At 52.6% G+C, this 22,094-nt stretch overlaps 1 protein-coding gene across 1 annotated transcript; it reads left to right on the top strand.

Moving 5' to 3' along the window:
* Positions 1-1,682: 1,682 nt before the first annotated feature.
* Positions 1,683-7,698, top strand: LOC125948366 (serine proteinase stubble). The gene is made up of 6 exons (XM_049674340.1): positions 1,683-2,187; positions 2,378-2,557; positions 6,416-6,593; positions 6,674-6,821; positions 6,894-7,043; positions 7,119-7,698. Exons 1-6 carry the CDS (start codon positions 1,965-1,967, stop codon positions 7,410-7,412), a joined length of 1,173 nt encoding a protein of 390 aa, XP_049530297.1. The 5' UTR covers positions 1,683-1,964; the 3' UTR covers positions 7,413-7,698.
* The last annotated feature ends 14,396 nt before the right edge of the window (positions 7,699-22,094 follow it).

The following is a 22,094-nucleotide window of genomic DNA, read 5'->3' as shown; positions in this document are numbered from 1 at the left end:
TCTCATCGTTCGTTCGTTAACGTTGCAGGATCGCGACACCTTTGGCGCCCTCCCGCTGTGTTGTGCGTGCGTCTGTGTGTGCGTGTGTGTGATTGTTTGTTGTCCTCCGGTTACCTGCGTGAAAGTGCCGTAAATTTCGCACAAAAACGAGGCGCGTTCGGTGGTTCGGCTTGAATCTAGGATCAGCGGACGAGGAATCGAGTAAAATCCGTGGATCGTTGTGGAGCCTTAAATGAGCGCGCAGGCGAGCGATCGCCAGTCATTAGCGTGTCACGTTCGGTGGTTGGTGGTTTTGGTCGAGACAGTGAAGAACGTCGACGTCGAAACGCGCTGAACCTGAACCTCGCCGAGTTCAGACTGTTCGGAGGAGACTTCACCTCGCTTCTCCCTGAGACAAAGCAGGTTCGCCTTCCCGGATCGACCGCCCGGACCGGGTGGAAACGAAAGGCCACGCGCCATTACGAGTGGTCGGTGACCGTGGGACCACGGTCATGCGGTGCTGCTTGCGGTGCGGTTGAAGAAATTTTTCTTGCAACAGAAAGTGAAATTGGCTGCCCTCCGCACCATCGCAAGCGGCAACAGCGCCAGCACCAGCAGCCTGTCTGTCAGTCCGAGTGGACGTCGAAGAGAAGCTGCGAAAAAGGGAACGCTCAACGCGCGCACCTCGGTTGTATAGAAAGAAAGGAAGACGAAAGGCAGAGCGCAAGAGAAAGAAAGCAAGTCAACTGACTAGATAAAGGTGGAGACGAAGGGGAGCAGCAGCAGCAGACATTCTCATCAAGCACTGTACGCCCCCAAAGCAGCCCCCGAGAAGCAGCAACAAAGACGAACCACAAGCCGAGCATTGTGTTGTGTGGTAGTAGTGGCCTCTGTCGAGTGGCCGGGAATCGTGATCGTCGAGACGTCGGTGACCCTTCGCATGACGCCCTTATAAGCGTCGGTCTTCCTCCCCCAGATTCCTAATGGCCAGCTTGGCTTGTGTGTGATTGCGATCTCGAGCAGTCTGTGGTCGTCGTCGTCATCATCATCATCATTGTCTTGGCGGGCACAACGGGTCCTGCCCCCTTTCCAGGAGCAACCTTATGCTGATTATGCCGATGATCATGATCATGCACTAATGGCCAAATGCCATGAAATGGAAGCAGCACCAACAGCAGCAGCAGAAGCAGTGATCGCACAACGGAAGTAAAACGATTGCACCACGACCGATCATCATTTTGTGCAATTCATTTCCCTCCTTTCTGCACGGAAACGTTTTCGAGTGTCTCTGACGTGTGTGTGTGTGCGCGTGTGTCTGCGTGTGTTTGTGGCCAGCATCCAGTCTAGCAGCGACTGCTCTGCTCATTGCATAATCCATTACATTAACACGCGTCTTCGTGCGATCGTCTTCCATCGTCTGGTCTGGTCTGGTCTGGTGGTCATCACGCTCCCGGGCGTGCTTTTCCCATTATCGTCGGCGTGGAAAAGTGTCTCTCTCTCTCTCTCTCTTCTTGTGCGATTTGTTCCGGTCCCGGAACTGTGCGAGTGCGTGCGCGCGTGTGCGGTGTGTGTGTGTGTGTACCGTGAGTTGCTAAATTGCCATGGATTGCGTTTTTTTGGGGGGCCAACATTTTGTCATACTTCCGCTCGGTAGTAGCATAAATAACACGCCACGCTGGTGGCAAACAGTGAAGTAAAAGAAGTGAATGCGAAAGTGAAGTTTTGGAAGAGGTTTTTCCCCCCATTTTCCGTACCCCTGGCCACGAGGATGCGCCCGGCAGCGAGACTCCGCGTATTACGTTAACAACAATCGATCGAGAAGCAGCAACGACTGCGCTTGTGTGTGTGTGTCTCTGTGTCTGTGTGTGTTGCATTGTAGGGTGCGTGGGTTGCGGTCTCCACGTGGTGGGTTTGACGGTGGATTATACATTAGTTCCACATTGCCGCCGTTTGCTGCCCAGCCACAAAAGAAGCGAAACGCGAAAATGTTTGAATCGATAGCGGAACGACGGTTGCTAGCATGCCACCGGCAGTTGCTAATGGGTTGCAGCTTGCTGTTACTGATGCTGGTGGCCGCGAACGGGGCCCAGGCTGGTCCAACGCCCCAGCAGGAGCAGGATATACTGTTGCTCGATGCGCTCGGCAAGCGGCAAACGTTCAACAGCGAAGATTTCGGACAAAACTCCATCATCGAGCTGTTGGGACGAAGTAGGTGTGATGTGGTGTGTTTGTGTGTGCGTGTGTATGTGTGTTCTGGTGTGTTGCTACACACCGTCGCGGGGTGCTATGATTGCGCGCACAGCACCAAATTAAACGCTTGCAGAAACTATAAATCCTTTATACGACTAATGCTTCTCTTTCTATTTTTTTTCTTATCTCCCTCTCTCTTTTTCCTCAGTGATTCCCCAGACATGCCGGCACAAGGGACGCAAGTTCGAGTGTGGCCTATCGCTCTCGTGCGTCCTCGGTGGCGGTAAACCGTTGGATCTCTGCTCCGGTGGGATGATCTGGTCGTGCTGCATCGATCGCGAGTTTGCACCGGAAAGTGATCCGGAGCAGGGTGCCGTACACAATGCGAGTGAGTATCCCAGGCCTTCAGTTCGTGTCCCTCGGAATCAATGATCGATTCCGGAATCGCCCCGGGATCGGTTGTCCCAAATGTGTCAGGAAGTGTCTGAACCGAAGACGACTTAATCTCGTGCAGCTGCTCTGAAAACAATGCAGCAATGGCGGTTCATTATGTTGGATTGTTCCACAGAAAGCCCTTTCAATTGGGCGATACCATAGTCTAACCCTCTGGCCCTGGGCTTCCTGGTAAGCTCGGTTCTGCTCGATCTATCAAACTCGATCGTAGCGGACCACTTTCACGATGATTACACCCGCGCTCGCGCTCGTCCGTGTGTGTGTGTCGCAGACCTTTCACTTTCCGGTGTGAGCACTTCGTCGTGCACTATCTGTCTTTGGCATACGGAATTGGCACTTCAGCTCCAGATGGTGATTTGCAAATTACAATTTGGCAACATCAGTCAAAGACGGTGACGAACAACAATCGCACGCACGTCACGTCAGGTGACTGGGCTGATCATGATGATCATGATGATGATGATGATGAGGCGTTTCACACACCGTGGGTCTGAGGTTGAGTGATAGGGAACGCACTCGTAACGCGCACCGATTATGATTTATGCCGATGCTCGTTTGTGCGCATTGTTCGCGGGCGCGATTCCCAACGTTTTCACTGTCACCATATGGTGACTGAGGGGCTCGAAATTGCGAAAAGAAAGTATTCGTCCACGCCGCCGTTCGGAGCAATGCGTCCGGAGCCGGTGCTTTGTTCTTTCTTTTTTTTTTTGCGATAGCAATTGTGAAAACACTAACCAGGTGCTGTATGCAGTTTATCTGCTCGTGGAGTGCATTACAAAGTTTCTTCGTTTTCTCGTCTGTTCACGAGTGGTATTTGGTTGCTAAAATGTATTATCTTTAGTTAACAGCACTCCAGTTCACTCCACGCACGCTCTGGAATTACACTTTATCCAGCTCAGTGTAGTTTATTACAGTTTATCCGGGCCTGTCAAAATGAATAATTGTTTCTGGCGCTGGACACATCGTGCAACCTTTCGAATCAACTGTCGGTACCGAGTGTCCGAGATGTCCAAGAGAATGTGAGAGAGTGAAAGGAATTAGCACGCTGTTAAGGAAACGCAACAGCCTTTATGCAACGCCACTTAATGGCGCTTAATGGAACTCCATTTGCTGATAACCGCATGTTGACCGCAGGGCGTGATAGCGGCATCCTGTGTCCGCTCTACGCAACATTCACCTCGTTACAATTGTGCAACGACAGTTACTGGCCGGTCAGATGCATCTCAAACCTTTCATATGGAGAGCGATTTAAATGGATCCGACAACACCACAAGACCACAATGCGCAGCACATCATGTGGAAGCGGCATTAGCAGCATCAGCAGCATTTCGTCGTCGATTAAGGTTACCGCAGGTCATGCTCTCATTAGCATGCGTACTTGCCACTTGAATGTGAACGATGCGTACTTGTGCATCTTCTCCGAAAACTTCCTCCCAAAAACTCTGCTCCAAAAACTGGGTCGTGCGCTTTGGTCTGAGCGGTAGGGGACCCCCTTATTACAGCATAAAGACGCGTCGATAAATGATTGACGTTGCCCTTGAAGACAACGGCCGGGTAATTAAATTCCGCAAGCGGACCCTTCAACCGGTAACGCTTCGTTTCGTTGTGCACCTTAAGCACACAGACGCGAGATGCAAGAGAGCGGGCGTTGGCTCATAATTCATACGCGAAATCCATGAGCCGTACGAACCGTTAATGCTCCCTCTCCCAACCTGTCGATGATGGTGGCCAACACCTCTCTGAACAACTGAGAGAAGATGAAAAATGCGTTTTTCGTATCTGTGGTTTTGGAGGGGTGGGGGGGGGGGGGGGGAAGGGAAATGAAAAACGGTTACCCGGTGTTGAGGTGACGAAAGCTGACATTTTTTCTTCGAAACAAAAAAAAAACGAAGAAAACGCTGCGAGAAATTTGATAACAAAAACACAATGCCAAAGACACAGAGGCACACACACACACACACACAGACAATAACTCATCGAAAGGGAAACTCGAGGTGTGACGTCGTTTGGCGCCCGGTTCGGTCCGGTGGTGTTAATGGCGGCGCCACACCGCCGCAACTCCAGCTGCTAGACGTCGCCTCAATCTGTCGACACCTGGTCTGCCAGCGGGGTGGCCCGCCAAGTGCGGTAGTGCGTAACAGAGTGCACGAGGAGAGCGAGAGAGCTCCTCACTACTACCCTTTTGCTCAAAAGCGACACAATTATCGTAACGCAAGCCGCAAGACGATAGCAAATCCGGAGCACAGCGCAGCGCAGTGCAGAAGCGTCGAGGTGCGGGCTCGCGAACAATAATGTCTTGTCTGTGGTGTTTGGCAGTCGATCTTCTTCACGCCTTAATTGACACGCGCCGCGCTGTGTGTGTGTGCTGGTCGTCACCGTCGTCATGAATCTCACCAAAGACTCCCGGGGAGTGACTCGCGAGGCACGAATCACAATGAGGCGCGTTACGATTGGCGCGTGTAATGAGGTGACGAAGATTGACAAATTCCCTTTCGCGACAAAGCAACAAACAAATCCTCGCAGCCTCGCAGCCTCGCAGACTCGGGAGAGGCGAGTGGTGGTGCACCTTTCACATTTTTGTTTTTGAGACCACCATTAACACTTTTTTCGCGCATTTTCTTCCTTTCAACACAAACACACAAACACACCAACACACCAATCGATCTGGATGATCTTGTGATGTGTGAACCCTACTCGCGAGTTCTGGTCTTTAGGTGACATTATAAACTTGTTCGGCTTCTATCCGCCGGCCGGTTCATCCTCATCGTCCTCCTCGTCCTCCTCATCATCATCATCATCCTCATCATCATCGGCGTTAAACCGTCCACAGACGACGCAATCGTCCCTGTACTCGAGCAATAGCTATAACGCCAAACCACCGTACAGTGGTGGCCAGCATCATCAACATCAACATCATCAGCAGCAACAGCAGCCACATCATCATCATCACTTAGGACCGGCCACAAGCCCACCACCGCCCGAGTGGGGCTTCGATGGGAATCAACTCGGAAATGGTGGCCTTTCCGGTGGTTCACCGTTCTCCCCTGGATCATCGGCGGTAAAGCCTCCGGTACGGCCACCGCTCGTCTTCAGTACCGGTGGTCACGAGGATCCTTCGCCCGAGCACGATCAGCGACCACCGTACGGTGCTGGGGATCGTCCGTATAGCTTCGGTCCTCGGCCAACAACACTGTACGGGAACGGCAACGGACCACAACACCGGCCGCAGACTTCGCCGGCCCTTTTCGGTGGTTATCCCGGTGCCGGCGGTGGACCCTCGGTACAGCAGGAAGACGATGGCTATGGAGTCGAAAACGGTACCATAAGAGCGGTTTCCGTGCACTTTCTTTTTCCCCATTTTTTTTTCAATCCTCGCTTCAGAACTTTCTATTAGTCCGCTTCGTTTTGTAGCTTCTTTGGCATCTTCCGCTTCGTTTAGTCGTAGGTCTAGGGCATGATAAGGGGGAGGGTCTCTGGAGAAGGTATTTCCGGTCCTTCTTCTTGGAGGTTCTTCTCTGCACGTTCTGCACCACCACCAGCACACTGTGGTCTTTGACCACAAAAAAAAAACACACAAACAGATCACCTTCTGCGCTTCTTCTTCTTGTAGTACTCGCTTCTGGTTCCTCCGTAGTGCATATGAAGTGTTTGCACCACCGTTACACTACCTCACAGGCATAGCACCTCACGTACCATGCACTAAGCACCTTGCAACAGGGGGAATGATAGAAAGGGATTCGTTGTGTCCACTTCATTGATTTGTACTAATACAACATCACTCGTCTCGTGACAGGTTGTGGAGAGCTGTACACCAGGACGAACCGTATTGTTGGTGGACACTCCAGTGGATTCGGAACACATCCTTGGCAGGCGGCACTCATCAAGAGCGGGTTCCTCACGAAGAAGCTTAGCTGCGGTGGTGCCCTCATCTCGAACCGTTGGGTAGTGACGGCGGCTCACTGTGTTGCGACGTAAGTACCGATTATTTGTAGGCTGATAAGCAAGATATTGAGTTGGATAACGACTCGAACGAACTTCTTTCCATCTGCAGCACACCGAACAGCAACCTAAAGGTACGCCTCGGAGAATGGGATGTACGGGATCAGGAGGAACGGTTAACTCACGAGGAGTACGCGATCGAACGGAAGGAGGTCCATCCGAACTACTCACCGAGTGACTTCCGGAACGATATTGCGCTGGTAAGTAGAAGAGAATTCGATGATCCTCCCTTTCTATCACGTACTTTATTCTCGATCGATCCTTTTTTCCAGGTGAAACTGGATCGGAAAGTCGTGTTCCGGCAGCACATTCTGCCCGTCTGTTTGCCACCGAAAAGCGTCAAGCTGGTGGGCAAAATGGCAACCGTTGCTGGCTGGGGACGAACCCGGCATGGGCAGAGTACGGTCCCTTCCGTACTACAGGTAAGTCTACGCTCGGTCAGTATAACAACTCCGAACTGTTGTTAATCGGTTCCTCTGCTCGATCGTCTCCAACAGGAAGTGGACGTTGAGGTGATACCCAACGAGCGGTGTCAGCGGTGGTTCCGGGCAGCAGGACGAAGAGAGACGATACATGATGTTTTTTTATGCGCTGGCTATAAGGAGGGGGGAAGAGACAGCTGCCAGGGAGACTCGGGAGGACCGCTAACGCTCTCGATCGATGGACGCAAAACGTTGATCGGGCTCGTCTCGTGGGGTATCGGATGTGGCCGGGAACATCTGCCCGGGGTGTACACGAATATCCAGAAGTTCGTCCCGTGGGTCGAGAAGGTGATGGGCAAGGAATACTAGACTGCAGCTCTCGGGAACTCCTTCAAGGCCAAGCGGCGATACGATACAGCAACGAATAGGCCACTGGTCAGTGGCCAGTTGGAATTTTGGAATTTAGTATTCCAAGAGCAGACGAGGAGGAGAAGGAGGAGGAATGTAGAAGCATAAGATGATATTACTATAAGGTACTAGGAGCTAAGAAGGAAGCGATGAATAGTAATTTATTGGTAAATTATTTTCAATTTCCCTGCAACAACCACACGGAGTGCTAGTTGTTGATGCTTGATGCTTAATGATGAATGATGAAACGAAGGAAATAAACCATTTTGTGTAAACCGCAATTCGCATCTCAAATTGAAATGAAATCATTGACAGAAATGGTGTTACAATAAATAAGAAAGAAATTGATTTTAGAATCCTATCGGGTGTTACAACCGACATGCAGTAGAGTCCTTCTAAAGAAAATAATTCTAGTGCTCACGATCAAGAGCACTCGCCAACCAGGTAAGTAGTGCAGAAATCATTGTCGATACCTTCGCTCCATGCTCGCTAGTCGAGGAATACGAATCGATGGCACCTTTTTTCGACTTGTCCGTTTTGTTGTTTCGAATAATGGTCATTTTATCCCCATTCGGAATCTTAATTCTCTTAGTTTACTTGCCATTATTTTGTAAATTCTCTATTTTTATGACCAACTTTTACATCTTTTCAACTGCCATTTCAAAAAATGGCAAGGAAATAATCTGCACAAACATAATTTCAAACCAGTGACTATGTTGCTTACATACTTTTAGGAGTATTGCATGCCTCCAGGCGTTTTGACAGTAAAAACGATCAATCGATAATCCCAATCGATAAAAGCGCGCCAAAGCATAAAAGGATTAAAAAATCACATTTTTCTCCTTGAACCGACCCTAACTAAACACATCCTGCACCTCATTCCCCCCGGGGGACCACCCCCAAAACATCGCCAACAGGATGCACAAGGGCCACAAGAAAACAATAAAGTAATAAACAATATCATAAATAAAGAAGCCAAAGCCGAGTCCCTCCTTCGAACAGCGCAGCGCACCATAGTTTATGACACCCCCCCACCCTTCTGGATGGCCTCACGCAACCGCATTTTTATCCCGAGCTATCATCCCGCGTACATAATACGCACGTGTGTTTTGCGCCAAACGGCGGAGCACTACACGCACGCGCACGCTTCTCGCTCGCTTCTTCGTGGGTTGGTTCGCGGCTGCATTCCCCTCCCTGCCACCCAACCCCCGGATCCCGGTGGGATGATGTCGTTGGCGAGGAAAATTGATAGCACTGCCGATGCACTGCCCGCCGAAGAACGCCGTATGACTGACGTTGACGTTGATGATCGTTTTAAGGTCGTTCAACTAATATGCTGCTGCGTGGCAGCCAGCAGCTCTCGCATGCCCTGCATCATCTCCGTGCGTGTGTGTGCCCCTCTCTCTCTCTCTCTCTCTCTCTCTCTCTCTCTCTGAGACTCTTCTTCTCAACTAGAATTGTGTTTGCAAAAGATGACGACGACGACGACGACGCAGACACCGACGAACGCCGATTATGAGCCGTGTTGGCATCGCGTTGGTAGACGCGGCGCAGGATAGACACAGCGATTACAGCTTCGGGTGTTTGAACTGCGATCCTACGCCAACCTACGATTAGTGTAGCGAGCACGCGAAATGAAAGCATAAAACACACACGCACACAACGTACCCCGGTTCCCGGCTTCTCTTCTCCAGCTCATTCGTCATCGGCAAATCTGTAGATCAGCGAGCATCTCGGTCTGCAGCGCGGAGTGCTCCGAGGCATAAAACCTGGCACAAATTAATTGCCCCGATATTGACTTCTATTCACTATAGCGCGCGCGCAAATAGTTCGCTCGAAGCTAACAACTACGGACAACCCACTTACAACAAACGGGCTATCGTTCATCGCCCCCGGGTCCTGGCTCAACCTGCCATTTCCACTCAAGTGAAGTGGAGTTGATATCATCTCGCCAGTGACCTCCATAGGCACGCAAAAGCCCAAGGGTGCAGGTTGCGAACGTCTTTGTATTTGCCAGAATCCGTGCCAGGGAATCGAAATCTAATGAAGAGAAAGGGAAATAGGGTACGCTGATGATGATGATGATGATGATGATGCAGGCACCCGTGTGGTAATTGCTCCCGCACCCATGATCCCGTGATCGATCTGCATTGCATCGACCTTCTCTATTTGATTACGCGCTCCTTAACGCAGCAAGACTCCCGCCATTTCCGCCCGATGTTGTAGCTAATGGAAACAGCAGAAAGCTCTGGCCATAAACCGATTTATGCTCGGAACAGGATCATCGCTGGAATCAATAAAATAGAGTGCATACCGGAATGAACATTGCATTTGATTACAATGAAACCAATCTCGAACTCCAAACTCCCTACGATTGCTACGATCGGATTCTCTACGAAGACTCTGGTCTAGCTCGCTGGTCCGGAAACTGTCGTCGCTCCGATCGTCGTCGGTTTGCAGTTTGCAATTGGTTGCCCTACATGCCAGCAAAACTGCAGCGGACTCCAAACCGATCCAATCCATTCGTTCATCCCATTCCATCCAACCATCAGGGCCAGTCATCCATCACTATCTAATTTAAATCTTTCTTTCGGTCGGTCGGTCGGTCGGTCGGAACCTGATTTTTGAAGGAAATAAATCGTAGAAGAACAGTTATCGGAGACGGGAGGGGAGGGGGGGGGGGGGGGGGAGAGAAACTCCCTAACGGCCCAACGCCCAACGGACGAGGAACGAGTTCTTCGAGCGCTTAAGCGCTTTTCCAGCTTAACTTTCCCCGCTGCACAACCCGCTGTGCCCGTTGCTTCATTCTCCGTTCTCGGTATTACCTCGCCCGACGCCCGTGCACGAACCCTTTTTCCCCGATTGGAGCTGCGCTGGCACTGGCATGCTGGCAGGAAGAAGCTGAAGCTAAAGTCTCCTCTCGCCCCTTCTTCAGATCATCGCTTGTATCATCTTTGTTTCAAACCGATCCAACGGCACGAAGCACTCGAGGGGGAAGTTTGCGTTAATTAGGCTGCATGGAAAAGGGGAGGGGGCTGGAAAAGTGGTCGCAAAACCTGCTGCTGATGCTGGAGCCGCCGAAGAATGCAATGACTCGCATTCGGCACAGTCGACGACGACGACGACGACGACGACGACGACGTCGGCCTTCTTTTTATCAGCAACATTACTCCGTTCTCCGGTTTCATCCAAACAAATAACGTCTCTCTCGGTTAGAAAGAGGAACAGAGAGGGGGAAGGAATGGTGGGGCACATTACGCGCATTTCACTGTGGCATAGCTTCGAAAGTGTTCCTTCGTACTTTCCCTTCCACGATCCGCGGAACCAACTCAACTCAACGGAGGGTTTCGATCTTCTTTCTCTCCTTCTCTCTCTTTCTTTCGTGCGATTGCTCTACATTCTCGCGTGAAATATTAACATGCATGTGCCTCCCCTTCTCCGGAAAGTAACATAAGACACACGGCGACGCTAATCCGCTAAATAATAAACAGAGGCGTGCTTAATCATCATTCATTTTGTGCAAACTAATGCCGATGCAGCGGTGCCGATGGCGACGACGACGACGGCGACGGCGGTTTGCACGCAAGAATCGTAATCAAATCAAATGACTTGGTGCGGCAGTAAGTGACGAACCGGAGTAACAAACGGCCGATAACAAAGTACCCACAACGACGACGACGACGACGACGACGACGATGGCTCGGGAAAAGAATATGCTGAGCGTGATAGAGCGACATGATTAAGGGACATGAGAGTCCGTGTGAGCGAGCGAGCGAGCGAGACCGATCGATCGTGCAAAAACAGAGAAGATCCAGAGAAGAACCCTCTCCGGCGGCCTCTGCATCGACCGGCGATCACCAACACCACCAGCACCACCTAGCACCACCGGTACCGAGAGTGCAGCATAAAAACGTTTGCTTCTCGCGTCTGTCTCTTCTCAGCACCACTTTTCCTCCTTCTTCTCCATCTTCAGAACGGATCAACGGGGCCGCTAGGGCCATCCCTTTCGCACTGGCACTGGCATTCTGGTTGCTTCGGACCACAAACGCGTCGTGGTCAGTGCGCGATCGCAGCGCTTGGCGGCATGCACGGCCCCCTTTTCGTAGGAGCTTCTGCCCGCAACATACTTTTCCGAACCACCATCTGCTGGCTCTCACTCTCTCTCTCTCTTTCTCTTTCTCACGATCATCCGTATGATCGCACACTAATGCACGATCACGCACACCATGGCAGACGCATCGCTGCGCGCTCTCTCTCTCGCTCGCTCTCTTTCTGGCATCAATAGTCCCGGTGCGGCGCTGGTGGTGCCTTTGGCCGACCATCAGCACCACCAACACCACCACCACTACCACAGCGACAGGTTGTCCGCTTCGGATCGCGATGATCCGCGGCGCGCGATCGGAGCAACCAGTGGAAGTTTGACCACCGCGCAGCCCGCAGCAGTCGCAGCAGATCTAACTGTCTTCAGTGTCAAGGTCTCGCTCTCGCTCGCATTCCCGCAGTAGCTATAGCACGATCACCACCAGCAGCAGCAGCAGACCCTCTGGTGGAGATCGGAGTCGGTGAGCACATCAGGGATCAGAGCAGGGATCGCGCAGGGCCACTCCATCGTCGTGTTCATCGTTTCTTTGTCCGGCTTGGCTCATCCCTGTGCAGTGAAAGCGCTGCAAAAACTCGGGTTAAGCTCAGGCCAGGCCAGGATCAGTCCAAGAAGGAGTAGCAGCAGCAGCAGCAGCAACGATCCTTGGAACCGATTTGACTCCTACTGCGAGTGCTTCGATCGAGTGCAGTGCAGTGAGTGTGATCAAAGCACCGCCAAAGCCAAATGTAAGTTTCGCCCTACCTCCCGTGTGGTGTCCCTTGCTTCCTCCTCTGCATCCCCTTCATTGTCTGCCCTGCCCCCGCGGGTGGAATGTGGTGTGTCCAGTTTTCCCGTTTTCGCCTTTCGCCACGATGGACATGCCGAGGTCGGGCTGCCGAGCGGCCGAGAATCCCATCATAACTGTGAATTTTGATTGAAGGCAAAACTGTCGCCACCAAGCGGCGAGTGCAGTGTTCGGTGGTGGTGGTGCTGGTGATCTGATCCGAGATCTGCTCTGGTCATCTGGCGAAGATGGTGCCTGATGGCATGTGAAGATGGCAAATGAACCGTCGAGCCGTCGAGTGTGATCAAGCGACTAACAGCCGCAGCCAATGATGCCGAATGTGCAGCCACGAAGACGCAAACAAGTTCTTAAACCAGGCCTTCTGACTTTCTTTCCGGCCGGGCGCGCGCGCCCGGGCGCCTTTCTCCGGTGTCTTCGCGACTCGCTTTCCCCTCGACTGACGCTTTCCGGGCACCGCCGTTCGACCTTTCGTTCGTTCTCGCGGCTCGACCCAACCTCAAAACTCGTACGATTTACCCACTCAGAAGAAGGAAGGTTGAAGAGAATGTCTCTGCCGCTCGTGTAATGCCGTGTGCGTGTGTGTGCGTGTGTGTGTGTGTGTGCCGGGGACCGGATGGAGGGGATCATCAAATGGACTTGGCGGAAAGGCCGGCTGTTGGCGGAATGGCGAACATGCTGGGAACTGCCAGTTGCCAGAATTACGTTTTGGGTTAATTAACTCGAGCAAATCACTCAGGAATGAAGCGAGCGAAAAACGCGAGCCCGAAAATTGCACAACCCCCCACCCCCTTGGGAACCGTGGAAGAATGTTTTGCGCATTCTCTGCCCCCTTTTGCGATCTCTCTCTCTCTCTCTCTCTCTCTCTCTCTCTCTCTCTCTCTCTCTCTCTCTCTCTCTCTCTCTCTCTCTCTTACTCTCCCTTGGGATCTCGGGATGTGGAGTTGCTGTTTGCTAGCGGTAGCAGCAATTGAGCTGTATGCGATCCCGGAGCCCTGTTTTCTTATCGTTTTACTTCACACATCGTGGCTACTGGGTATAGGAGCCACCCTTCCATGGTAGGTAGCTCCTCTGGCGCATCCCATTCGTGGCGTTCGAACTACGATCGCGTAGAGGAAAGCGAAGCGACCGATCCTAATAGTGAAACCTGTTTGCTTGCTGCCTGCCTGCTTTCCCGAGCCATTTTCGGGATGAGCTAAGCTAAGCCCGCAATCGCGCACCATTGATCGCAACACACTCACACACACACACACACGCACAAACACACATGGGCACACAGCAACGATCGATGGAGTCGCTCCCTTGACCCCGTGAGCTATTAATCAATAAAAAAATGAGGAGGAAAAAAAAGGATTCCCAGATATTCCCGGGGCGGGGGCCGGCGGCGATCGAGCAATCAATGTCTTCATCAGATACGGCAATTGATTTCTTCGCCTTCGCTTCGGCCCATCGGCACCAAAAGCACCAGAAGCAAGCAACAGGTCAGAATGAACAGAGTCATGGTTCTAAATTGGATGGTACAGAGCATGGCGAATGTGGGCTGTAGCAGCAGCAGCTTCCCTCTTTTTCTGAATGCCCTTTTCTGTTGATGTGTTTGCAAATTAACGCCAAGCGAAAGCGATCGAGCACATACACACACACGGACGAACGCCTGATTTCGGTCACGTGTTCACGGACCACATAATGGGGATGCTGGCGTCCGGCCTTAAAACCCGATCCTTCCAAGCCATATCCAGCGGCTGCTGCCTTGCCATCTCGCGAAAGAACCGCTTTACACCGGCTGCTGCTGCTGCTGCATTGCAATGGAGGCGATGCTGGAGCGGTGTACCGTGCCATGCCCTCGCCTTCTTATGCTGCTGCCGGTGGTGGTGGTGGTTTGTTTTATTGTTCCATTCTTTGTTGCTGCAACTTCAGCGATCGAGACCGCATCGCGATCATCGCACGTTACATAAACGGTCCGGTTCGGTCGTTGAAGATGAAGAGACAGACAGTGAGACAGTGAGAGAGAGAGAGAGAGAGAGAGAGAGAGAGAGAGAGAGAGAGAGAGAGAGCGAAAGAGCGAGAGATTCCAAGCAAGGGCAGGGCCACAAGCCACACCGGAGCGATAGCATTGACCTCAAGCACCACCGGATCCACCGTTTTCCGCCACCGGTGCCACCGGCCCCAATCCTCGATCGATCGCTCGCTGACTGACTGATCGACTGAGGCGAGTGGAAGCAAAGTAGAAGGAAGAACAGAGAGCGAAGGAGTGGAGAGGCGGGAAAAGGCGTGAAGGAAACCAGTTCCTCCGGCAGGAAAGGGAGAAGCGGGTTGAGGATCGCCAACAGAATCTTTTTTCCCGAGCCCGAAAGGCGAGCGCAGCATCCGAAGCGTCATTGTTATCGGACAAGGAAGAGAGGCAGAGAGAGAAAGAGGGGGGGGGGGAACGGTGAAGAAGAGGTGTTCTAGGTGGAGGTCCGATGACCTGGACGCCGCCCGATGGTCTACCCCGGGCAGGATGCTCATCGGCGTTATGATGAAGCGTGAGATCGAACATCGATTCCGAGCTCCGTTCCTTAACCGATCCGATCAAGAGAGGCGATCGTAGCAGAAGCAGAACCTTCTGCCACACTCTCTCACACACAGACACACACAGACCAGTCCATACTTTCTCCTGCCAAGGGAATCAGGAGGTGCATTAGTCGTTTTTGTGAAAGTTTTTTCGCGGACACAGCGGGCGAGGGCGTTGGAATTGAAAACGAAACCGTTTGGCGAAACTCGCGGGCGGTGCATTCTCGTTGGCCCGGGGAATGGCCTCATTCCGTGTCGGATCGATCGCGTCCTCGAACCGAGACCGAGGGGGCCGCATTGACATTGCTTTCTTTCTTTCTTTGCGCTCCACGCACGTCGCTCCCGTCGCGTTCGATCTGTTTCCCTTCGACAACAACAGCGCAACGCGCTCGATCACGACTCTGGCGGAAGGCCGTTTGTCCGGGCGCGCAAACGGAGACCGATCCGACCGAGTCCTCACATACTCCCAGACAGACACACACACACTCACACACACACACACACACGCACGCGCTCGCACACACGTGTTTACATTGCCGGTTAACCTATTTTTTAGAAAGTGGCACTGGAGAGAATGGCTTCCAGCGAGAGAAGTGAAGCCACCTGAGGGGTTGCTGCCGATGGTTGTACACACACACACACACACGATCAGCAGGACAGGGAGCTCGAGAGAACGACAAACAAGGTCGGAACGGGAAGGAGGAATGGTGACGATGATGATGATGATGAGGATGATGATGGTTTTGGTTTGCTTTGGTGGATGCTGGCGCCCATAGCCGGGGGTTTCCTGTCGTCGTCGTCCGCGTCGTCACCAGCATTCGCTCGTTCGTTCGTTCGTTCGCTCACCTCAAAGTAGGCCACAGCTGGAACGCCGTCAGATGCCGGACCGTACGATGCAGCGATGCCAAAGTAGGCGACGACACCTATAGGTCAACCTCCCCGGGAGCAGCAGGAGGAGAAGGCGGAGAAAAACGTTTGCCATGTACCAGCACCCAGCGGTACACCCTCGAGTGTAGCATAATTCATGCTCCGTGCTCCGAGGCTGGATGCTTGAAAGTGAGCTGCCCGCATGGTTTTTTTTTTTTTTTTTGCATCAAATTGCTTCCTCTCGTCGCACTCGATCTACTCCGATGTCTACATGATAAGGAAATAACGAGCGAGCATCGAGAGAAACTGCGCCGCACGCACGCACGGACACCACAAGCGACGAACCTCAAGCAGCACAACCCAACCCCATGACACCTGTAGATGGGGGCGTGTGGTGTGGGAATCGAAACGAGGAAATGAGATTCCCGTATTGAGGTTATGTGAGCTTAGTCAGCGAGTGTGTGTGTGTGTGTGCGAGCGAGTGAGCGAATGAGCGGTGGCGTCGGTGGCGCTATTCCGGCGACCACGACGACGGTCTCGCTCCTGGTATGAGGTCATGTTCGTCGGTCCGTCGTCCCGTTCCTGAGCGCTTTCTCCACGCGCAGCAGCAGCAGCAGCAGCAGACATGGCGCGTCCGCTAGGCCGTCGCTACCACCTTCACCACCACCAGCACGACCATCGCAATGTGTGCGACCAGTGCAACGGTGTCACCATCGTCAGCACGGCGCAGAAGTAGCAACGCAAGCGAATTTCCGTCCTCTGGACCGTATTTTCGTGGATTAAAAGGACCCTAGGAGGCACCGTTCTACTCCAGCTAAGCGCTTTCAGTGTCTTGAATGCTCGAGATCTATTGTTTAAGCAAGGGAGTTCCTAATGTGCTTTTACACTACCTGAAAATTATTGTTGTATTGTCATATCGTAACGAAACGTCCATCAATGAAAAAATTTGGTGTGTCTTCAGACACTTGTCATATCGCAACAAAATTAGCTCAATTTGGCTAAACTGTCTACCGTGGAACGCACACAACATGACATTAATCAGCTATTCCGCAAAATAACAAAACCTTTGCTCAAAATCTGTTGTGCGCCGTTAAAAAAAAGTAGCTCTTTGTTTTCGTTGCGATAACGATTTTTTTCTTGCTCCTATAATGACGTCTTCTGCGCTCTCCTCTTTTGCTTCGCAAAAAACATTGACTATTGCTTCAACATTCCCGCACAGAGCTGCCAACGGGCCGGGGGCTACGGTTGGCCACTTAACGCACATCGGTCACTATTCCCGATATTCCCGATTAAAAACCGGAGTGGAGCCGCGACCGTAATAAGAACCTGTTCCAGATTCGTTCTGGAACGCAACGGACGCAAGCACCGAGTAACCGTATCGAACATTAAAAGTGGATTAGCAGAGGGAGCGGTTGTGGTTGTACCCCGCCTTTTTGTAGCACATGCCTGGCCAGCGCCTAAGAGCAGGATTCGTAATTTCCCCTAAATTGGTTCACGCTCGCTCGCTGGCTGGATGGCTGGCTGGCAGAACACTCTCCAGAACGTAGCGCCGCTTTACTACGCTCGGGCTCGGTCTTGGTCTGGAAGGCGCGCTGCGGCCGTCCAGAACAGCAGAACGGCAACGAATTGATTTTCAATTAAATCCCGTTACTGTATAACAGTTCATTATGCTGGCGTTCTCGCGGCTGCGCTCGGCTCGGCTGAGTGCGTGCGTGCGTGCATGCCAGGCCCACGTCCATGGTGATGGTGATGGTGTATGTGCATGGCACATAGTAGATAAATGTTTGCCGTACCACCTCCTCCTATTTCGCTACACATTGCGCTCGCGCTGCTCGTCCGCACAACGCGCGTTTTGTAATTATAAATTCCAACACTTCCCCGTCGCTCCAGGGGAAAGAAAGGAGGAAGAGAGAGAAAGAGAGAGCAGCATGCCAGGGCTTCCGTTCGTGGGCTGGTGGTCGAGTCAAACACCCGTTTAACACAGCAGAGCCGGTGGCCGGCACCACCTGGCGCATCGAATTCTTGCAGACAGGCAGACAGCAGCAGCAGCAGCAGCACCGACCGAGGTCCGAGGTCCGAGAGTCGAGTGTGCATCGCCGATGCGCTCGAGTTGCGGTTTCTTGGCATACCAACCGTTTTTTTTTTTCTCTCTTTTTTATTCGCTAACGGAATGTCTCCCCCCGTGAGGTGTTAACGCCAAGAACCAACGAGCTGTAGAATCGTAAAAACAGAACCCGTACGCACCGGTGGAAGAGATCGTAGAAGGCATCGAGTGTCACTTCTTAACAGAGAGCTCATCTTATGGCAGCAATTGAGTAGTCTGGAGTCGAATCCCCAACGTCAAGATTAACGCTAGCTCGTCATCATCGAGTGGTACGCTGGTGTAATTGAAACCGCACACCAAGAACATCCGTTAGATTGGATCGCATCATTTTTTTGTCTTTTTTGTGTGTGTGTCTGCGCAGGCAGCTTGTAAGCTTGTCGTAATACGATTATAATAACCAATTTTCAAACATTATCTTTCCTCCGTTCACCCCTCCATTTTCACATTCCAGAAAGGCCCTAGCACCCCCGGGTTGCAGCGTTGGTGCCCAAATCCAATCGTTGATTCTATCTTCATTTCCCTCCTGGGAGCCTGGAAGAAGCCGGAGCAGCGGAACGGAAACAGAGGAAGGAATCAGGTGGTCCCGGGCTCCGCCGTTGCTCGTGAATTCGCTACGCGCGGTGCTAAGCATCATCATAAGTCATCCAGGGAGGAAAAACTCTTCACGGCAGCAGGCTGTGGCGAGCATTTCCCTGGCTAGCAACGAATGAGAGAAGAGAGTGAGCTGAGCTGAGTGGAGCGAACCGAGCATCCGATCTAGTATGCTGCGACGCGAAAGTGATCCCCGCCGGTGGTGATCAGAGGCGAGCAGAAGGAGCAGTTAAGCGGTGTTCAGTGAGTGAGTGTGCGCGTGTTATGCTCCCATAGTGTGTGTCGGTGCGTGCGTGCGTGTGTCTGTGTATAGCTTAGTGCATAGTTCCCGGATCGCCACAGAGAGAGAGCAAGAGAGAGAGAGAGCAAGAGAGAGAGAGAGAGAGAGAGAGAGAGAGAGAGAGAGAGAGAGAGAGAGAGAGAGAGAGAGAGAGAGGTTTTATGCGCGTTGAGTAGAGGCCCCCCACCGCATGCGTAGGTCGCTATCAGCCCATCGACCATCCTCCAGCAAAGGGGAAGCAGCAGCAGCAGCAGCAGCAGTTTAGCTGTTCCGACGCGCTTTCCCGGGGTGGTGGTAGTGGTGGTGGTGGTGGTAGTGCCGACGCCACAGCACTTCCGACGACGATCACGACGGCGAGGTGTTCAGTCCGCACCGCGCGCTACACGTTGGAGGAGACGCGATCGAGCCAGGAATCGCCGTTCCGTTCCGTTGTTCCAGCTCCAACGTGCTTCTAGTGTACTCCCGTGCACGTGTCTCGATCCCCAGTGTGATAGATAGAGTGTGTGTGTGTGCCCTTTGTGTGTGCGTTTCTAGTGCCGTGGCGCGTGCAGAACGTATATGTGTGCGATTGATTCGAATTTGCGGCATTTGATGGGCCATTCCAAGACGTCGGTGGCCCTTCCGCTGTCCGCGGTGATCTGAACGACGACGGCGGCGAGCGAACGAGCGAACGAGCGTGTGAGAAGCGTTGGTTGCTGGATTCTCGGACCCCAAACGGCAGAATCCAATAAAAACAAAGACCCCACGAGGAGAGGATCTCGTTCGCTACTAGCACGAGGAGGAACTGCGGCACTAACGCGACGCTATTTAGATATTTCAAGGTAAGAAGGTATCCGGCGGTGTCCGGGGAGGAGAATGATGACCAACCAACAGCCAGGTTGGGGGCAGAAAAGGGGGTGGATTGGTTAATATATCCGCGTGAAGCTGTTGTAGGTCGCGCGCAAGTTCAAACGTCGCCTACTAGCCGCGCTGCTCATTAGCCACCGGAGGCGCGCGCGATGGTGTGGTGTGAGAGAACAGCATGGCGTAAGAAGAGTTATTGATGAGATGGGCACAGAGCACACGATTGCTGAAGCTTAGGCTACGAACACGCTATAATGCCAGCATCAGTCCAGCGTCAGTGGAGCAAGCAAGAAGGTGCAACAACTGTAGCAAGAAGAATGCGATCTGCGAAGAGGATGTCTATTACCGGCAACCTGTTAACACCTACCAGCACCAGCACCAGCAGCAGTAACAGCAACCGGGGCTGGCATATGCTAAGCAGAGCACTCTGCCAGCCAGCATCCTGACGCTCAATTTAGAACATTGTGCTCGGCAGCATCGGTAGCATTGGCAGCATCACATCCTTCACCTTGCACGGTTCACGTGTTCTTGGTCGGTGGTGCTTGTGCTAGCGCGAGCGGCCCCGGCATTCCTATCATTAAACAGTCAACCAATCAATCAACAGCCTGGGCCAATCATTGGCATCGTCGTCGGCTCACGCCGGTCGACGACTCTTCCGGTTTTAAGGCCCTTCCTGCTGTTCGCTCTGCTGCTGCTTCTGCTTCTGCTTCCTGCTGCATTGTCTTCGATCCCAAGGAAGATGTATCAGGTGCTCGGGCGCTCCGGTTGTTTTTTGTTTTTTGCGCTGCGCTTTACATAATAGCTCCAGCGCTCGTGCTTCGTTCTGTTCTGAATCTCCTTGAGCTGACAAGGAGGCTGTCGTCACTAGAACACGACGACGACGACGACGTCGACGTCGTGGACACTAATGAGCGCAAACTGTACCAACAGTACAATGCGAAACCCTATACCACTCCTTCCGGTGTTTCGGATGCGCCAGCAACGCAGAGCGCGATGACGTGCACCTTGTTTAATGATAAAGGATATCGATCCCTGAGCTGTGCCACGGCGTCTTGAGTGACTGGCAGTGACTCATGCCATGGGATGATTCTGCATCAACGCTCGTTGCATCGATTAGTCAACGCCCGTCATACCCCGGGTCCAGGGAGGTTATGCAACTTATGACTCCGAGCATAGGGGGGTTTTCCATTTCGGACGCATCGAACCGTACCGGTACGCGGTACGATGATACATACCGACCACTACCGGATGATGCTCGTCGATGCTGCAATGCTCATTAAACACCGCCCTCTTCTGCATCGGTGCGTCGTTTGCTGCTGCATGCCCTTGTGCAGGGAACCATGAACTGGAAGCGTGCTCGTCGTGCTCCCGTGTGCTCGGGATTGATAATTGAGCAGCAGGAAAGCGCGTGGTATGCAGACTTTGGCGTGAAAGTGTCATTGCGTTCGATGACTTTCGAGATTACGATTGATGATGCTGATTGGTTTGTTTTGGGAGAAGCAGAAGAAGAAAAAACAAACAAATGACAACATTTAATGGCCTGACAATCCATGGCAGGAAGTTCAAAGTCATTGCCTTTAAGTGGCAAACCGGAGTGGCAACCTCTGGCGGTCACGGAACCGGCCCCTGCGAGATGATGATGATGATGATGGAGTGGAGACGATTTATTGGCATTTTCTTTCCTCGCGCTGACGCGGTTCGATTCCTTTCTCCTAATGAGCAGTGATCCAGTTATGTCGCTCACGCGGGGTGAGCACATGCCAATGGCCATGGGCCGAAGACTGGAGAACCACCAGCACCACCTCGTGCCCCACTTCCAAACCAAAGGGGCAACCCTCACTCGAGATGAAGCACCGTTGATTCTGCATCCGTCCATCCGTCCGTCCATCGGACCGTGGAATGCAAATTCCACGTAATGCGATTGGGCGTATGAGGTGGTCCCAAGAAGGTGGTCCCATCGCCCATCCCCGGGTTGGCCGGTTGATTAATCGTTTTTGAGGTCAGTAGTCGCTTCCCCACCCGGGGGTCGCTCTGTCGAGTGACGCATCATGTTTATCGTGCATCGCGCAAAGCAAAAAAAACAAACACAAAAGATGGCGATCGATGTGCCGTTTGCTAACAATACAATACGGGGAAGTAGACAATCGCACGAAGGAGCGATACGCGATCGCGCTAGCACATGTCATGGCTTGTGTGAAGGTTTGTGTGTGCGGATGTAATTGCAGCGATCAGCATCCCCTGGGGGGGGCAGTTGATCAGCATCCCCGCGCCACGATCGATTGCTTCCGATTCCGATCGACAGATCGCGATGATCTCATTTCGATCGGGGTCTGCGTTGGCCGCCTGTTGGTCGTCGTCGTCGTCGTCGTCGTCGCAGGACTGCAGTACATCGCACTGTGCTATGCAAAGCGCTATGCATGGTGCTGCATACCAGCGAGCAAGATTAATGATACCGGGAGGCCAGTGATCGTCGACGAGAGGCAGTGTGTCAGTCCGCGAGAGCTTTCTTTTCCGGTAGAGCAAAA

This window comes from Anopheles darlingi, chromosome 2, assembly GCF_943734745.1.
Source record: "Anopheles darlingi chromosome 2, idAnoDarlMG_H_01, whole genome shotgun sequence".
Lineage (NCBI taxonomy): Eukaryota > Metazoa > Arthropoda > Insecta > Diptera > Culicidae > Anopheles > Anopheles darlingi.
Note: the sequence above shows the minus strand (reverse complement) of the source record. Positions and strands in the feature narration are given on the sequence as shown.

Excerpts from the sequence above, each read along its gene's own strand:
- LOC125948366 (XM_049674340.1), top strand. The coding sequence starts at position 1,965 with ATGTTTGAATCGATAGCGGAACGACGGTTGCTAGCATGCCACCGGCAG. Across the intron at positions 2,558-6,415 it reads GGGTGCCGTACACAATGCGA|GTTGTGGAGAGCTGTACACC; the intron begins GTGAGTATCCCA and ends GTCTCGTGACAG. Across the intron at positions 6,594-6,673 it reads GCGGCTCACTGTGTTGCGAC|CACACCGAACAGCAACCTAA; the intron begins GTAAGTACCGAT and ends TTCCATCTGCAG.